General features: G+C 48.1%; 1 protein-coding gene across 1 annotated transcript in view; it reads left to right on the top strand.

Annotated features, from left to right (window-relative positions):
- LOC138287314 (zinc finger protein 79-like) overlaps positions 1-16936 on the top strand; it is a 34147-nt gene extending 17211 nt beyond the window's left edge. The window contains exon 2 of the mRNA XM_069227668.1: positions 13580-16936. Within this exon, the coding sequence (XP_069083769.1) occupies positions 14241-15083 (843 nt within the window). The 5' untranslated portion in view covers positions 13580-14240 and the 3' untranslated portion in view covers positions 15084-16936. The remainder of the gene's footprint in view (positions 1-13579) is intronic.
- The last annotated feature ends 960 nt before the right edge of the window (positions 16937-17896 follow it).

Genomic DNA, 17896 nt, shown 5'->3' with positions numbered 1-17896 from the left:
ACACACACACTTGTAAAACACAACCACATTGGACAATACAAAATACACACACCTGATACACATATGCACACCACACCCTCACACCCAAGCCAATATAAAACACACACCCACATTACCCACAACCCCTTAAAACGAAAAGTTTTGAAGATGCAGAGAGACAGAAAAGCAAAGACCACACCAGCATCCAGAGGCACACAACACCATCACTCATACACCATCCACGCACAAAACACCACACACCCCAAAACATCACCCCACACATCACATCACACACACCACATCATGGCACCTCAAAGACACCCCAGGTTTTCTGAGGAGGTGCTCAGGTTCATGGTGGAGGAAATCATCCGGGTAGAGTCACAGCTATTCGGATCACAGGTGCAGCAGACATCCATTGCTAAGAAGATGGAGCTATGGCGGAGAATTGTCGACCGGGTCAATGCAGTGGGACAGCATCCAAGAACATGGGATGTCATCAGGAAGAGGTGGAATGACCTACGGGGGAAGGTACATTCCATGGTATCCAGACACCAGGTAGCCGTACAGAGGACTGGCGGTGGACCCCCACCTCCTCCCCCACAACTAACAACATGGGAGGAGCAAGTCTTGGCAATAATGCATCCTGAGGGCCTTGCAGGAGTAGCAGGAGGACTGGACTCTGGTAAGCCAAATCTTTACTACTATATCCCCCACCCTACCTGCATGGCACCACAAACACCTGCCCTCACACCCATCACTTCACCACCTCACATATACCCCACTATCACAACCCACCCATCCCAATACCAAGCCCTGCATGTTACACCAATGCATGGACACCCATCACAGACCTGCCTGGACACCCATCACCAAAGCATGTCCAAAGGAGAGACTCACCCAGGGCACACAATCACCTCTCACAGAAGGGCCAAGGCGATATTGCAAGCACAGTAATAGAGGGAAACACACCCATTGCACAAGATGGCACACACAGATACAATAACAATGCATTTACACCCCACCCGGTCCCCTACACAACATCACCGGGCAGGAGGTGCCAGCCATATCCAGTCCCCCCACAGAAGAGGCCCACAGTGACGACAGCAGCCCTGCACGCTTGGATCAAGATGACCAGCCCGGCCCATCAGGGACCTCTGGAGAGTCGGTTCCCCTGCCACAGTCCCAAACCACCACAGAACCTCCCCCTCAGGAAACACCACCACAGCACCCACCCAGCGGGCCCATGCCACTGTCCCCAGGACACGTCAATCAGCAGTGTGTCCACCACTACAGGGACCCCAGGCAAACCCACTAACCCAAGACAATCAGGGACCTGGGGTCAGTGGCAGTGGGCACACGGTTCAGGGGACAGAGGCACAGGATAACAGGGAAGCTGGGAGGGCTGCTGTGCGACAGGGGGAGGACCAGCCCCGGCACTCTCAAACATCATGGTAGCATACCACCATTCCCAGGAGACCATGGGCATGGTACTGGCCAAGTTTCAGGAGACCCAGCGGCTGCAGGAGGGACAGAACCAGGGGATCAGGGAGGACTTGAAGGCCATTAACACCACCCTGGTCACCATTGCAGGGGTGCTGGCAGACATGAACAACACCATGAGGGAGACAGTGGCATACTACCGGGCCACTGACACCAGCCCGAACGATGATCAGCCTTCCACGTCCGCCGGCGCTAGTGGACAGGAGGCCCTGCAACAGGAACAATGGGCCACCAGCACCCCACCCCCCTGCAGAAGGAGAACCACCCCGCAAACGGTCCCTGCGATCCAGGCGGAAGACTGAGAACATTGGCAAGACCCCCGCCAGGAAATAAGACTCTCCTGAGTGTCACCCTTGTGTCCCACTCTGTCACCCTGTCCACCTTTAACTGACATTGTTCCACTTCCTATGCCCCATTGGACAATGCACCTGTGATACCGAGAGACTGGATCCTACTATGGACCTTCCTCCACCATCACCCCAGCCCCTTCCACATACCCCTATACACATTAGCCCCTAAATAAACACCCTTGAATCACAAACCAATCTGGAGTCAGTCTGTACTTTCACAAATGTATAATTACAAGTTCTTCCCCAAATTTCAATGTAAATGTTCATTTGCACATGCCAATGTATGACAGTTGTTGGGCAGTAGTAAATATAGTAGAAGGCAGACTGAGGTACCAGATCTGTGAAATGGAAAGCCAAAGTGAACAGTCAGTGTCCATACACAGAGGTTAAGAGGCTGACTTATACAATGTCCTACAATAGTCATATATGAGAAGAGCAGTGCCAGTCTCTTACCTGTGTCTCACTGGAAGTACTGCATGATGATGTTGTTTCGGTTGTCAATATCTTCTTCTTCTGCCTCCTCTTCCTCACTGTCCACAGACTCCACAGCTGCCACAAGACCAACATCAGGCCCATCCTCCTGCAGAAAAGGCACCTGGTGCAACATGCAGCATGCCACGATTATCTGGCACACCTTCTTCGGTAAGTAGTATAGGGAGCCACCTGTTAGATGGAGGCACCGGAATCTGGCCTCCAGGAGGCCGAAAGTCCGCTCAATAGTATGGCTAGTTCGCCCATGTGCCTCATTGTAGCGTTCCTCTGCCCTTGTCCTGGCATTCCTCACTGGGGTCAGTAGCCATGAGAGGCTGGGGTACCCAGAGTCACCTGCAAATGTTGAGGGAAATCTGTTAGACACACATTAACCCTCAGTGACTACCTCATACCCAGACACCTATCCATACTGTGTGGGGACCTTGGGCTCACCTATTAGACACACCTGGGGCCCCTGGAGTTGGCCCATCACATAAGGGATGCTGCTATTCCTCAAAATGTAAGCGTCATATACAGAGCCAGGATACTTGCCATTCACATGAGAGATGTAGTGGTCTGCCAAACACACCATCTGCACATTCATAGAATGGAAGCTTTTTCAATTTCTGTACAGCTGTTCATTTCTGCGGGGGGATAAATGCCACATGTGTACTATCAATGGCACCAATTATGTTGGGGATATGTCCCAGGGCATAGAAGCCAGCTTTCACTGTGGGCAAATCCTCCCCCTGGGGGAATACGATGTAGCTGCACATGTGTTTCAGCAGGGCTGACAACACTCTGGTCAACACGTTAGAAAACATTGGCTGAGACATCCCTGATGCCATGGCCACTGTAGTTTGAAAGGAGCCACTTGCCAGGAAATGGAGCACTGACAGGACCTGCACTAGAGGAGGTATTCCTGTGGGATGGCCGATAGCTGACATCAGGTCTGGCTCCAATTGGGCACACAGGTCTTGGATTGTTGCACGATCAACTCTGTAGGGGATAATGATGTGTCTGTCTTCCATTGTCGACAGGTCCACCAGGGGTCTGTACAACGGAGGATGATGCCATCTCATCATCTGCCCCACCGGATGTGCCCTATGGAGGAGAATGGTGAGCAGAGAGTCATGGACCACATAGGTTGCACAAGTGTTTTTGCTGTAATGTGAGTAAATCCGCGTGTGGCGTGCTTTGTCCGTATTTCTGCCAAAATGTGCTGTGATGCAGTTAGGTGCCATGCCATGTGCCCCCCTGAAATGGCGGCTGCCTGACCTGTAAGGAGGGACAAGGGGAAATGAGGTAACTGCGCTAGCATTGTGCAGCGTTGCGGTAGGCGGTCAAAGACCGCCACGCAATTTAGCATTGGTTATCATTGGGCCCTATGGGTTCCAAGAGCCAATGACGATGTATTCCAGCGATGACGGTATGCACCGCCGCGGATGTGACCGCCACATTCTATCTGTTCACTCACTTGATAGCTGACCTTCAACAGGAGAGGACCTACGCAGGAAGTGCTGCTGTGACCTCAGTCTGGAAGCAACAATGGCTCATGTGTCTGGGGAAAGGGCCCCTGCCTTCACCACGGAGGAGTTGGACAGACTGATGGATGGGGTCCTCCCCCAGTACACGCTACCCTACGGTCCTCCAGACAAACAGGTGAGTACACTGTGAACATGATGCATGGGCCATGAATATATAGAGTGGTGTGGATAGAAGATACATGTGGGGGGGGGGGCTGAGGCCTGCATGTGAGGATGGTGAGTGTATGTGCGTCAGGGCATGGGTGGGAACTGGTGGGCAATGAGTAAGAAGGTCCGGACGGGAGAGTCATTTCCTTTCATCCTGTACCTTTCCTCTAGGTCAGCGCTCACCAGAAGAAGGGTATTTGGCGTGCCATCGCCAAGGAAGTGCGGACCCTGGGGGTCTATCATAAACGGAGCACCCACTGCCACAAGAGATGGGAGGACCTGCGCCGCTGGAGCAAGAAGATGGCCTCCCAACGTGGAAGAGGTGCCTGTCGCACCATGACCCCCCTGATGTTCCGGATCCTGGCGGTGGCATATCAGGAGTTGGATGGGCGCTTAAGGGCTTCACAGTAACCACAAGGGGGTGAGTACAGTCTCATTCAGATGGCTCTGCGCGATTTACGAGGTGTCTGGGTGGGGGATGTGGGCTGTGGGTTCCCCTAGGCCAGGGCAAACTTGGTAGGATAGGTCCCTTGTTAGACAGGCTCTGAGGCACTCCAACCCCAATAGTGTTAGTGGGCATCTACAACTAGTCAGGCTCCTGTGGGTTCGAGGTGTGCAGCAAATGGTGTTAGGCATAGTCCCCCATGGGCAGGTGATTTTCCTACTAACTGCTAGTGCATGGCCCAGTGCATAGGGCTCCCTGTGTGTTGTGTCCGCCAACCGTAATGGTGTTGATGGCATTGACCATGTGTCTCCTCTGTCTTGCCCCCCCTTCTTGTTTTGTCACCCTGTCCTTTTGTGCATTAGCATCATCTGTCGGAGGAGCAGTGACACCGGAGATGGAGGGAGCTGCATCCCACATAGCCCAGGAGGGTGAATCCACAGAGGGTAAAGGCACCAGTGGGACAGAGGGCGAGGGGAGCTCCACGACAGGGACAGGAGGGGATACCAGCGACAGCAACTCCTCCTCTGATGGGAGCTCTCTTGCAGTGGCAGGCACCTCTGTGCCCACCCCAACTACAGGTACAGCCGCCACCACCCCCTACCAGCACCGTCCTCCCAGCAGCCCCTCAGCGTGTTTCCCGTGCCCGCTCACCCAGGAGGGTGGACATCACCCTTCACCCAAGGCACCTCAGGCCCTGCCCCAGTCAGCCCTGCTGCCCTCAGTGAGGAGGCTATTGACCTCCTGAGATCCCTCACTGTTGGGCAGTCAGCCATTCTGAATGCCATCCAGGGTGTTGAGAGGCATTTGCAGCAAACAAATGCATACGTGGAGGGTATTCATTCTGGCGTGGCGGCCCAACAGAGAGCATTTCAGGCTCTGGCCTCTGCACTGATGGCAGCCATTGTCCCTGCGTCCAGCCTCCCCCCTCCAACTTCCACTACCCAGACGCAATCCCCTCTACCTCAGCCTATCCCAAGCACACCATCAGACCAGCATGCACACACATCAACACACAAAAGTGGCTCAGGAAAACATAAGCACCACACATCCACAGGCACTCACACAAGCACCATACCCATGAAGACACACCAACATCCACTGCCTCCACTGTGTCCCCCTCCTCCACATCCTCCACCTCCCTCCCAGTCTCATCTCCACTCACACCTGCATGTACTACATCCTCAGCCACTACCTCCATCACTAGCACGCCCATCACTGCACACTGCTCACGTGCAATCACCACTCCCACTACCATTCACACGTCTCCTGTGTCCTCTCCCAGTGTGTCTGTGAGCCCTCCTCCCAAAGTACACAAACGCAGGCACACACCCACTCAACAGCCATCCACCTCACAACAGCTTCCAACCCATGCACCTTCACCCAAACTCAGCAGACGTACACCTCCTACAACCACTAACCCTTCCTCCTCCCCCAAACCCCCTCCATCTTCCCATCCCAGTGTATCCAAACAAATTTACCTAGCTAACCTGGAGCTCTTCCCTACACCTCCACCCCGTCCTTCTCGTAGGGCCAGGATGTCTAGATCCCAGCTCAGCACCTCAGCCACCAAACCTGCCTCCGCTGTGGTCCCTGCTACTCCAGTACTGTCAAAGGGGGCACCCGTCAGAGCTGCCAGTGTGCTACCGACATAAAAGAAGGACCACCCTATTCCACCACCTGCAAAGCTCAAAAAGGGACCGGCTTCCAGCAGGGGACAGTCACACTACCCACCCAGCAAGGCCTTGCACAAAGACAGAGTTGAAAGTGCCAAGGTCCCTGCAGTGGCTGTCAAGATGGGGAAGGGCCACAAGCCAAAGGGCACATCACCTCTGGGCACAATTTCACCTGGGAAGGGGCTGGTGACCACCAAATCATCAGGGATGGCAGCCACATGCACCCCAGTCACCACCGCCGCTCCGACCGCCACCTGCTGCCACAACATCAGTCTGCAGCATCCTCCCCAAGGATCAGCCATCCGACGCTGCCGGAGACGGTATGGTGTCTCCATCCACCCCAACAGTCACTTGCACCACGGCCACCTCTGTGCCCACCCCAACTACAGGTACAGCCGCCACCACCCCCTACCAGCACCGTCCTCCCAGCAGCCCCTCAGCGTGTTTCCCGTGCCCGCTCACCCAGGAGGGTGGACATCACCCTTCACCCCAGGCACCTCAGGCCCTGCCCCAGTCAGCCCTGCTGCCCTCAGTGAGGAGGCTATTGACCTCCTGAGATCCCTCACTGTTGGGCAGTCAGCCATTCTGAATGCCATCCAGGGTGTTGAGAGGCATTTGCAGCAAACAAATGAATACGTGGAGGGTATTCATTCTGGCGTGGCGGCCCAACAGAGAGCATTTCAGGCTCTGGCCTCTGCACTGATGGCAGCCATTGTCCCTGCGTCCAGCCTCCCCCCTCCAACTTCCACTGGCATCATCTCCGCCGCAGCTACCGCCGCCTGCACCATCATCAGCAAAGCCACGTGCACAGCTGATGCCACTCTGTCGGATGTCAGCCCCATCCCCAGTGTGCAGCCATCAGAGTCTGCAGGTGACGTCCTGCACCCTGGACACGCCACTTGAGACACCACCTCCAGCACTGACACAAACCAGCAATTGGCAGCCTAAGTCGCCGCATGATGGAGTGTAGGTCTGCCTCCATGGAATATCATGCTACCTGTTCCGGGTACATCGTGTGGCTGTGACACCCAGGTGAGACGAAGTCAACATGCCATACCCCAGGTGCAGCATCACTGGGCACAAAGCCCCCTCCAGAACCAGTGGAGAAAAGCATCCACTAACACAGTCCTTGGCACGATGAAGCACTCTGGGCACAAAGCCCCCTCCAGAACCAGTGGAGAAAAACATCCACTAACACAGTCCTGGGCAGGATGAAGCACTCTGGGCACAAAGCCCCCTCCAGAACCAGTGACGAAATGCATCCATTAACACAGTCCTTGGGAGGATGAAACACTCTGGGCACAAAGCCCCCTCCAGAACCAGTGGAACATGTCACTGACTTGAGAGACTGTGGCTTTGCACTCCCCAGGACCAAGCAGTGGGCAAACCACCCACTTGAGAGACTGTGCCTTTGCACTCCCCAGGACCAAGCAGTGGGCAAACCACCCACTTGAGAGACTTGAGTGACTGTGGCTTTGCACTCCCCAGGACCAAGCAGTGGGCAAACCACCCTCTTGAGAGACTGTGGCTTTGCACTCCCCAGGACCAAGCAGTGGGTAAACCACCCACTTGAGAGACTGTGGCTTTGCACTCCCCAGGAGCAGGAAGTGGGCATGGAGCCCCCTCGAGGAGCAGTGGCATCGTACCTTCATTCAGCTCAGGTGCCCCCCTCCCCTTCCCCTTGAGGTGCCTGTTTTTTTATCGACCTGATGCTCCTGCAGTGTTCTCTTCATTTTGAGGCAGGTGTCGTGTGGGCTTCGCCCATGCTTTTTGGGACCACTGGTCCACGGACATTTGATGGGACAGTGTACGGACTTGTTTACTTGCCGTAATTATCTGATTGTTCGAATATTACACTAGTTAAACTCATTCCGTTTGGTCCTTGCGTTCTTCCAGGGGGTGACGGGGTGTATCAGTGATGTTATTGGATATGTGTGTGTGTGTGTGTGTGTGTTGGGGGTGGGGGTGTTGCGTTTTTCGTGTGTGTGTGGGACTTTCTTTTCCCTCCTCCCCTCCCCTGTGTGCTAGGTGCAGTACTCACTGTGGTCGTCCCCACTGCCGCCTTCTTTCCACTTCGTGGTGTATTAAGAGATACAGCAACATGGACAGGACCTGAAGTTCGGGCTCTATGGCGTACTGGTTCTTCGTTGAGTGTCGTGAGGTGAGTGGTTTCCCTTCCAAAGACTATTTCTGCTGTGCTTTTGATGGCGTTGGTACTGCCCCAGAAAAGCTGGCGGATTGGTGCCTTTTAATAGTGTGGGTGGTTCATGTGTTCTGCCTGTCGGTTGGCGGTGTCCGCCGCGGTGTTTGTTGCTACCGCTGTGGCGGTTGGAGTGTTAAAGTGGCTGTCTGTGTTGGCGGTTTCCACCATGTTCGTGATTCTATTTTTTGACCGCCGGCCTGTTAGTGGTATTACCGCCGCTTTATCACCGACCGCCAGGGTTGTAATGAGGGGCTATGTGTCCTAACAGTAAAAACTCCACATCATTTTCACTGTGGAAAGGCTAGTAGCCCCATTGGCGAGTGTGGAGTTACACTCTAACAACTCAGCAGTGCTACCTTCCAAATTATACTACTAAATATGGTACTTCAACTTATTAAACAAATCATTGTATGAAACTGACTTGTTGCTCAAGTAGAATATAATGTGACTCTTGTACAAAAGTAGCCGGTTATTGTTGCACAAAAGATGCTGTCCTCGAGGTAGCCTTCTCAGGAAGAGGAACAAAGGACCTGCCAAGGAAAGAGGTGTGACCTCCTCCAGACAGGATGGCCAGAGTAGGTGAGCGCCCAAAAGGCAAGCTTCAACAGGGAAGCCGCCTTTGAAGGGCAAATGGTAGCCACACACGGAAGGAGATGCTTCTTTGTTTTGTGGAAAGTGTGAGGAAAATATCCAAATGACTTGACTGCAAATCGTGCTTAATTCGATTGCGTTACTATGAATTTATCATCTCAAATTATTCAACCACATAATTGATACAACCCATGACTTTCTGTTCAATCACTTATGTACTTGTTATTGATTTCTTTTTATTATCAAATAAATAACAATGCAAACCACATAACATTGACACAGCAACAAACACATTATAAAAAGAATTACATGTACATGAATAACCAATGACAAAGCAACACCTAATGCTTTTGTTATTTGTACATTCTTACATATACAACCATTCCTTGTCTTTCCAAAAATTCATTCTTTTAAGAAAAGGTGGTACATCAAATATATTTTGAGTCTATGATCCATCTGGACGTAGCAAAAAAGGGATGGTAAGTCAAACCAATAGCACAGTCTATTAATTGTTCAGACCTTCACCTCATGAAATCTGCATCATCGTTCATCTTGCAGTAACGCCTCTGTTACAAAAGATAGGTTGACACATTTTGACCTTAAGAGTTCGAGGCCTCTTCAGGACCAACAGAAGACAAGAAATCAAATTCCTGTATTTGAAGGGCAACTTAGGGCGATAAAAGCAAAAAGGAAAGACGATAGACGGAGTACAGAACAAATCAAACATTAACCCCCAGTCACAGATCTGGGTTTAATCTATCGTTTTTTTTGCTCACCATGCCACCCCAGTTTAGACCCAGCCATCACCTATTCTTTTTGCTTTTGTTGCCCTACGTGGGAAGGTATGCCCAGATGTGAGTCCTGTGCTCGCTATGATGAAAGGCTCCAGCTAGCCTAGCTGATGATGGGTGATACCCCAAATCCAGGCCCAGGATGCTTGTTTCCATTTCAGGGAGAACCAGAATTGCCATTTCAGGCTGGACAGTTCCCATGGGGAGCAGGGTCGAGGCAGATTTGCATATGACTGGGTCCAACCTGGAATGGCATGACGAGCAACACATGATGGATTAAACCCAGCTCTGTGACTGGGGGTGACTGTTTGATTTGTTAAGCATTTTCTCCATCATCAGTTCTTTTTGCTTTTGTCACCCTAAGTGGAAAGTGTATGCCCAGACGTGGGTTTCATGCTCACTGTGCTACTGGATTCAACCTAGCCTGGCTTATGAGAAGTGATACCCCAAAACCGGTCCCAGGATGCTTGTTTCGTTTCCAGGGAGGAAATGGCTTGGCAGTTCTGGCTGGTCTGTTCCCATGGAGAGCAAGGTCAAGACTGCTTTGCATATTGCTGAGTCCGAACTGGGGTGGCAGGGTGAGCAAATAAACAATGGAATAAACCCAGCTCTGTGACTGGGGGATGAATCTTTGATTTATTCTGCATTCCATCCATCATCTGTACTTTTTGTTTTTGTCGCCCTAAGTGGGAAGGGTAATCCCAGACGTGGGTCCAGTGCTCACTGTGCCAGTGAATTCAAGCTAGCTTGACTGATGAGGGGTGATATCATAAAACTGGTCCCAGGATGCTTGTTTCCAGTCCAGGGAAGCCCTGGCCTGGCAGTTTGGGCTGGACTGTTCCCATCGGGAGCAGGGTCAAGACTGATTTGCCTTTAGCCATATTGTTCACCTCCACCACAAAACTCCATGGGTCTTCCCAACCTCCGCAATGGCTTTATTCCTGCAAGTCCCAGCAGCGCTGAGATAATACAGTGCCTTTAACAAAATTGAGACTTTCCAACACTGAAAAGACACTGAACACAATGTACAACAAGAGCCTGATTTGGGCAGATGGGCACTCCGTCACAAAGGGACAGGTATCCTATCCACCCTATTGAAAGTGCATTATATCCTGTGACAATTGTAATAAGGCGGACGTGATCTGTCACGTTTTGAAGCAATAACCTGTCCAAAAAACTCCAAGTCCTAAGTCTGCGTCAAGTTGTAGAAGGAGCGAGAACCAGCGTTATAGAAAGATTGGCTAGAAGCAGAGATAGGGCCTGATTTAGAAATTGGTGGCAGGGAATACTCCTTCACAAATGTGACTGATATCCGGTCCGCCCTAATAAAAGTGCATAATATCTTGTGGTAAGTGTAAGAAGGCGGACGGGATATCTGTCACATTTTGAGGCAATAACCTGCCCGACAAACTCTAAATCAGGCCCTAAGTCTGCAACAAGTGTTGTAGAAGGAGCGTGAACCAGCATTATAGGAAGGGGCCCTAGAAGCAGATATAGTCCGAGAGTGACTGAAAGAGGGGTCTGAGTTTGAGAGAGAGGGCTGATAGCAAATGAACCCTTCAGTCTTTTCTTGGAAGCCCCAAGAGTGTTTCCTAGGATGCTTTTGTCTTCATATTGTCTGATACCTGAACCCTCACCTGGATCTCCACCTCGAGGCAGGCTGCCTCCATTGGTTGTGTTTCCTGAGGCTCTGCTCCCCTCAACTAAAGGGCCAAAGTGGTAAAACCCACGCAGCTAGCGCCCGTGTGAGGCAGCAGGAATAGGATGCACTGTACACCAGTACCCCGCCCAGTACAGATGGAAGCAGACCCAGAGAGGAACACGCACCTATCTGTGCGCCTCCTGTGTTTATACCTCATAAGGTTTGTACCTTATAAGCAGCTACCTGCGCACCCCCTTTGTTTATACCTCATAAGCACCTACCTGTGCACCTCCTCTGTTTATACCTCATTAGCACCTACCTGTTCACCTCCTGTGTTTATACCTCATAAGGTTTGTACCTTATAAGCAGCTACCTGCGCACCTCCTGTTTGTACCTCATAAGCACCAACCTGTGCACCTCTTCTCTTTATACCTCATAAGCACCTACCTGTGCACCTCTTCTCTTTATACCTCATAAGCACCTACCTGTGCACCTCCTCTGTACCTCATAAGCATCTACCTGTGCACCTCCTCTGTACCTTGTAAACACTTTCCTGTGCACCTCTTCTCTTTGTATTTCATAAGCACCTACCTGTGCACCTCATTGATTTCTACCTTATAAGCACCTGCCTCTGTACCTCCTCTGTGTGTACCTCATAAGTACCTATGTGTGCATCTCCACTGTCTGTACCTCATAAGTACCTATGTGTGCACCTCCACTGTTTGTACTTCATAGGCATGTTCATAAGCAGCTACCTGTGCGCCTCCTCTGTTTATACCTCATAAGCACCTACCTGTGCGCCTCCTCTGTTTATACCTCATAAGCACCAACCTGTGCACATCATCTCTTTGTATTTCATAAGCACCAATCTGTACACCTCCTATGTGTGTAAGTCATACATGCCTACCTCTGCACCTGCTCTGTTTCTGCCTCATACATGTGCACCTACTCTGTACCTCATAAACACCTCCTGTGCACCTCCTCTGTTTTGATCTCATACACACCTACCTCTGCACCTTTTCTGTTCCTCCTAAGTACCTACCTGTGCACCTTCTCTGTATGTACCTCATAGGCACCTACCTATGCGCCTGCTTGGTTGTACCTCGCAGGCGAGCTTCTGGAATGAAGCTTCTAATCCCGGTGCTGACAACCGTGGCCCTTTGACTATCAGGCCATTATCTGACTTCTGCTGAACGCTGCAGAGTGAGTGCACAGTCGTAGGGGCGTAGGGGAGCTGAAGGACAGGAAATGAGGTAACTTGAATATAAGAAATATTGAAAGGTAGAAATGCTGCATCACCTGTGGACAACTCACACCTCCTCCCACTCTGCCGAATGCTCAGCCAGTCACAAACGAGCAGCTTGAGCCCTAAACGGACAACATTAAGTCAGAAAACATGTGATGGTAGAAAAGGGGAAAAAAGATTTATAGGCACACATCCATGGTGGGGATATGTGAGGTAAATTATTGGTTTGGATGGATTCTCTATAGGGACTAGACGGCTGCTATTGTTGAACATTAAATGCTATGAATCAATGTTTGTTTGCCTTATCTGTGCAAATAATGTAAATGTCGGGCATTACAATGAACCCCTCATTCTGTTTTACAAAAAGGCCCTGGAAGGAGCTGCATCTTACAGCCCTTCGCCTACTTTAGGAAGAACTAAAGACTTGCTTTTTAAGTTGTCTCTCAGGTCCAGCATCAGGCCCTATAAACTCTGCTAGTTTGAGGGAGATGGGCAGATGTTATGGCAATAGGAAGCCCACCCCAACTCGCAATAATGCTCCAATCATCCAGGTTAGAAAAAAACAGAAATGCTTGAACCAGGGGAGCTGTTGAAAGTGTCAAAGGTGACTTGATGAACAGTAAGCTGAAGACAGGAGTTGGCATTTGAGCTGGTCCAATGTGAACAGGGAAGCATTGCTTTAAAATGTGAATCGAGTTATTATTATTATATACTCCCTGAAGAGTAACCTTTGTTATATAGTTCCTGAAGAGTTACTGAAATAACAGCAGCCCAGCCCGATCCCTCTCTTTTTTCACAATCAGTTCTTGTTTAAATGAAATCTTGTCCCTGTGTATCTACCTAAAGCTGCGCCAGTAGCACATGGGCGCTCCCCTCCTTTACTGAGTTACACTGTGACAACGGGTAAATCACCTCCAAATAAATATTCTGTATTCACATTTCATTATGTTTCCATTTGGTAATTATTATTTTTTTATATCTTTACATCCAGCAGAAAACAAGCCTTGAATGCATGAAATTATTATGAATAATGAAGATAAAACTGCAAATCTTCAAAAAACAGTCACTAGCAATGCGCTTCGGTATTCAGGAAAACATCAATGCAGTCAGCGACAAAGGAACCTGCACATAAACTGATCCTGGAAGAAGCCGTCAAGGGCAATTCTGTGGATGTAAAAGTCTGAGCTGTGCACCTCAACACCACGAGACGAAGAAATGACTGCTTGAAAATGAAGGCAGCAACAACAATAACAAGCTACCTCTTGTATAAACACGTGTCCAACACCAGCTTTGATCATGGGATCAGTATGATGTGGTTATAGCAGTACTTTGTGTTCTAAAATGATAACAGACCATCATTCAGTGCTCTAGGTGTATTGTAAACCCCTTCTGACCAAACCACAGCAACCAGAGAAGAGCACAATGGAGGGGTAGAAGAGAAGAGGAGTTTTGCTGTCTATGGACTGTCCCAATTTGCACCGGCCAGAAGGAAGATGAATCGTTACCCGCAAGCGTGCATAGCCATAATCCAATCTAAGTAAGGCACAACCACCTACAACATACTTTATACATATTATGAGTGTGGCACGTATTTAATGGCTATTGAACGTTAGTTTTAATTCAGAAACCAAACGTGCAAGTGCTTTATCAGCCATATGGCTCATCAGGAAACACAGTCTTGGGATGTAGACAAATATATACCCGACCCACAGACACTAACCAAGAAAAACATATCATACTCATTTAGCGAGAGCTTTAGTTTCTCATCTCAATTAAGGCACCATCAGAAAACTCTCACAGGAAAAAAAACATTAAAGTCCAGTGAATGTGTGAAGAGTATCAGTCAATTACCAGAATTACAGAGACATCAGCAAACACACAGAGGGGAAAAGCCATACAAGTGCAGTGAATGCGTGAAGAGCTTTAGTCGACCATCACTCCTAAAACAGCATCAACGAACACACACTGGGGAAAGACCATTCAAGTGCAGTGAATGTGTAAAGAGCTTTAGTCAGCTATCACACCTACGAAAACATCAGCGAACACACACAGGGGAAAAACCATATCATTGCACTGAATGTGGAAGTAGTTATAGTGATTCTTCACAACTCAGGATTCATCAGCGAACACACACAGGGGAAAAGCCATTCAAGTGCAGTGAATGCATGAAGAGCTTTAGTCGATTATCATTCCTACAAAGTCATCAGCGAACACACACAGGGGAAAAGCCATTCAAGTGCAGTGAATGTCTGAAGCGCTTTAGTCACTTATCAAACCTAAAAAGACATCAGCGCTCACACACAGGGGAAAAGCCATTCAAGTGCAGTGAATGTGGCAGCACTTTTAGCTATGCTTCATCATTAGAGATTCATCAGCAAACACACACAGGGGAAAAACCATTCAAATGCAGTGAATGTGTGAAGTGCTTTAGTCAGTTATCACACCTACAGAGACCTCAGCGCACAGACACTGGGGTAAAACTCCTAACATTGTTGTGAATCCGGCAGTAGTTTTAGTGACTCTTCACCATTAAAGAGTCATCAGCGAATGCATGCAGGAGAAAAAAGATTGAAGTGCAGTGAATTGTATGAAGAGCTTTAGTCACTTATCAGGCCTACAAAGACATCACTGAATACACACAGGGGAAAAATATAAAGGTGCAGTGAATGTATGAAGAGACTCATTTGATTATCAAAACTACGAAGACATCAGCAAACACACAGAGGGAAAACAATACCATTACAATCAAAGTGGAAGTAGGTTTATGAACGTGCCAACATTAAGGATTCATCAGCGAACATTCACAGGGGAACAGCCTTTCAATTACCCTGAATGTGTGAAGAGTTTTAGTTTACCAGGCATACAAATATATCAAGGAACACACACACAGCGGAAAAGCCATTCAAGTGCAGTGAATTGTATGAAGAGCTTTAGTCTGTCATCAGGCCTACAAAGACATCACCGAATACACACAGGGGAAAAACATAAAGGTGCAGTGAATGTATGAAGAGACTCATTTGATTATCAAAACTACGAAGACATCAGCAAACACACGGGGAAAAACAATACTATTACGGTCAATGTGGAAGTAGGTTTAGGAACGTGCCAACATTAAGGATTCATCAGCGAACACTCATAGGGGAACAGCCTTTCAATTGCCCTGAATGTGTGAAGAGCTTTAGTGTACCAGGCCTACAACTATATCAAGGAACACACACAGTGGAAATCCATTCAAGTGCAGTGAATGTGTGAGGAGCTTTAGTCAAATGCAATGAATGTGAAAATAGTTTTAGTGACTTTTCAACATTAAGGATTCATCAGTGGACACACACTGGGGAAGAGCCTCTTGAGTGAAGTGAATGTGTAAATAGCTTTTGTCAGTTATTAAACCTATTGGTACATCAGCAAACACACACAGAAGAAAAACAAACACATTGCAATGAATGTAAGAACTGCTTTAGATTAATTGTATATAAATGTGTTTTATGAGTTTCTTATTTACAGAGAGTCATTCAACCAAATCGTAATTGGGTAAAGGACAGAATCAGGCATGATGGCACAGTTCTTGATAGGAATTATTGTGGAATGAAGGGGCCCAGTAAAAAGAGTTTCTCATAAAACTATGAGCGCCATGAACGGGTGAAGAGTGAGCAGTGATAAAGTTATGGTTGTCTGAGGGTCTGATTGTTGTGGAAACAAAGATCACATCTAGAACTTTGTTCTTCCTATGTCTCGAGCAAACTCAGCTTTTTGTGCTTTTTTTCATAAAATGGGAGGCTGTGCATCTGAGCCCAGTAAGAACATGCAGTGCAAAACTTCTAGCAAATGCAAACCATGTAGCTACTCCACGGCCATGTAACGTCCCTGTAACCTTTGTTTTTTTCAGTCAATTCCTAAGATTTTTTTTAAATTCTATTTTCGAAGTATAACATCCCTGTAACCTTTGTTTTTTCAGTGAAGAAAGTATTGTATCCTGACTTAGCTCACGTTTAGCCTTGTTCAAAAGAGACATTTTAACATTTTACACATAGTGAGTTCACTTTCATGTAGTTTAACACGCTATAAGACTATCCCACATACAAAAATATTGGCAGTATAATTATAGTGTAGATGACAAATTGTCATCTGCTCATGGACGTGTTGTCAGGGCTCTGGAGATTGGAAACTCCATTGGTAAAAATGTACATATTACTGCTAACAAATGCTGCTGCAGTTTATGTATTAATCCAGAGCGTATACCTTGCTTTTACATAATGTTTGCTGAATCATTTACGCATTGAATCAGTTGATGCATCCACTCGTTCTTTGGGCTTTATAACTAAGTGTGACCCTTAGCTCTGCTCTGGCTTGGCTACCCCAATGAATTTTGTGACTTGCCGAGCTCTTATTTTTACTAGAATGAAACCACTGAACCAGCAGATTTTATTTGCAGAATTTGGTGAAATAGTTATATCCCACATCAAAAACATATCATTGCTAGGACGAGCAATTGCTCACCAAGCAACTCCTCTTCCACAACGGTTGTCCCTTATTCTCAAATGTTCAGAAGGATTTGTTGCATGAATGTCAGAAGTGACAGTGACATTCATGAAGCTAAAGCAAGAAGGAATGTGTGGCAGATAGAGAGAGGGAACGAGAGATAAAGGGAGTGAGACAAAGAAAGAGGGAGAAAAAAGAAAGAAAGTGAGAAATAGAAGGGGAGGAGCGGCGAGTGAAAATAGGCAGAAGAAGCAGCCAAATACTTGCAGTGTGTGACACCACTAGAGGAACGGCTTGAATACTTGTGAATTTATATATTTATTTTCAATACCCATAGACTAACGTCATGCCAATAAACAGGGCACAATTTGTGAGGAAGAAAAGGAGGGGGACACTTCTCATATGCAAATCACAATGATGTCACATGTAGTGATGTCACAAAAAGTGATGTCAGGCCCTTATAATAATTCTCACATAAAAGACTGATGGCCTATTTTAAAAACAAGAAACACACAATAATGTTAAAAGAACATTTTGGTTTTACTTTTTATACATCATGTTTTTCCCACTATCTGTAACTAAACTCGGAAATGGCTGAAATTGTAAATATTATTAAACAGATATGTGGAACTTGGAAATATTTTTAAATAACTTTCAGAAAATAAGTAAATTGTGCTGGTAATTTGTGTTTGTTTCCTGATGGTGTTCTTTACCCAGCTCCAAATCACAAAGGTGTTTCACATTTACAGTGCATCAAACAATAGAAGGGTTCATCTTGTCACGTTCTCTGTTCCTCTCTTGTGCCATGCACACAATTAAAGGGGTGGTTCTG

The sequence above is a fragment of the Pleurodeles waltl genome, chromosome 4_1 (genome assembly GCF_031143425.1).
Source record: "Pleurodeles waltl isolate 20211129_DDA chromosome 4_1, aPleWal1.hap1.20221129, whole genome shotgun sequence".
NCBI classification, from domain to species: domain Eukaryota; kingdom Metazoa; phylum Chordata; class Amphibia; order Caudata; family Salamandridae; genus Pleurodeles; species Pleurodeles waltl.
This window is presented reverse-complemented; position numbering and strand designations above follow the sequence as displayed.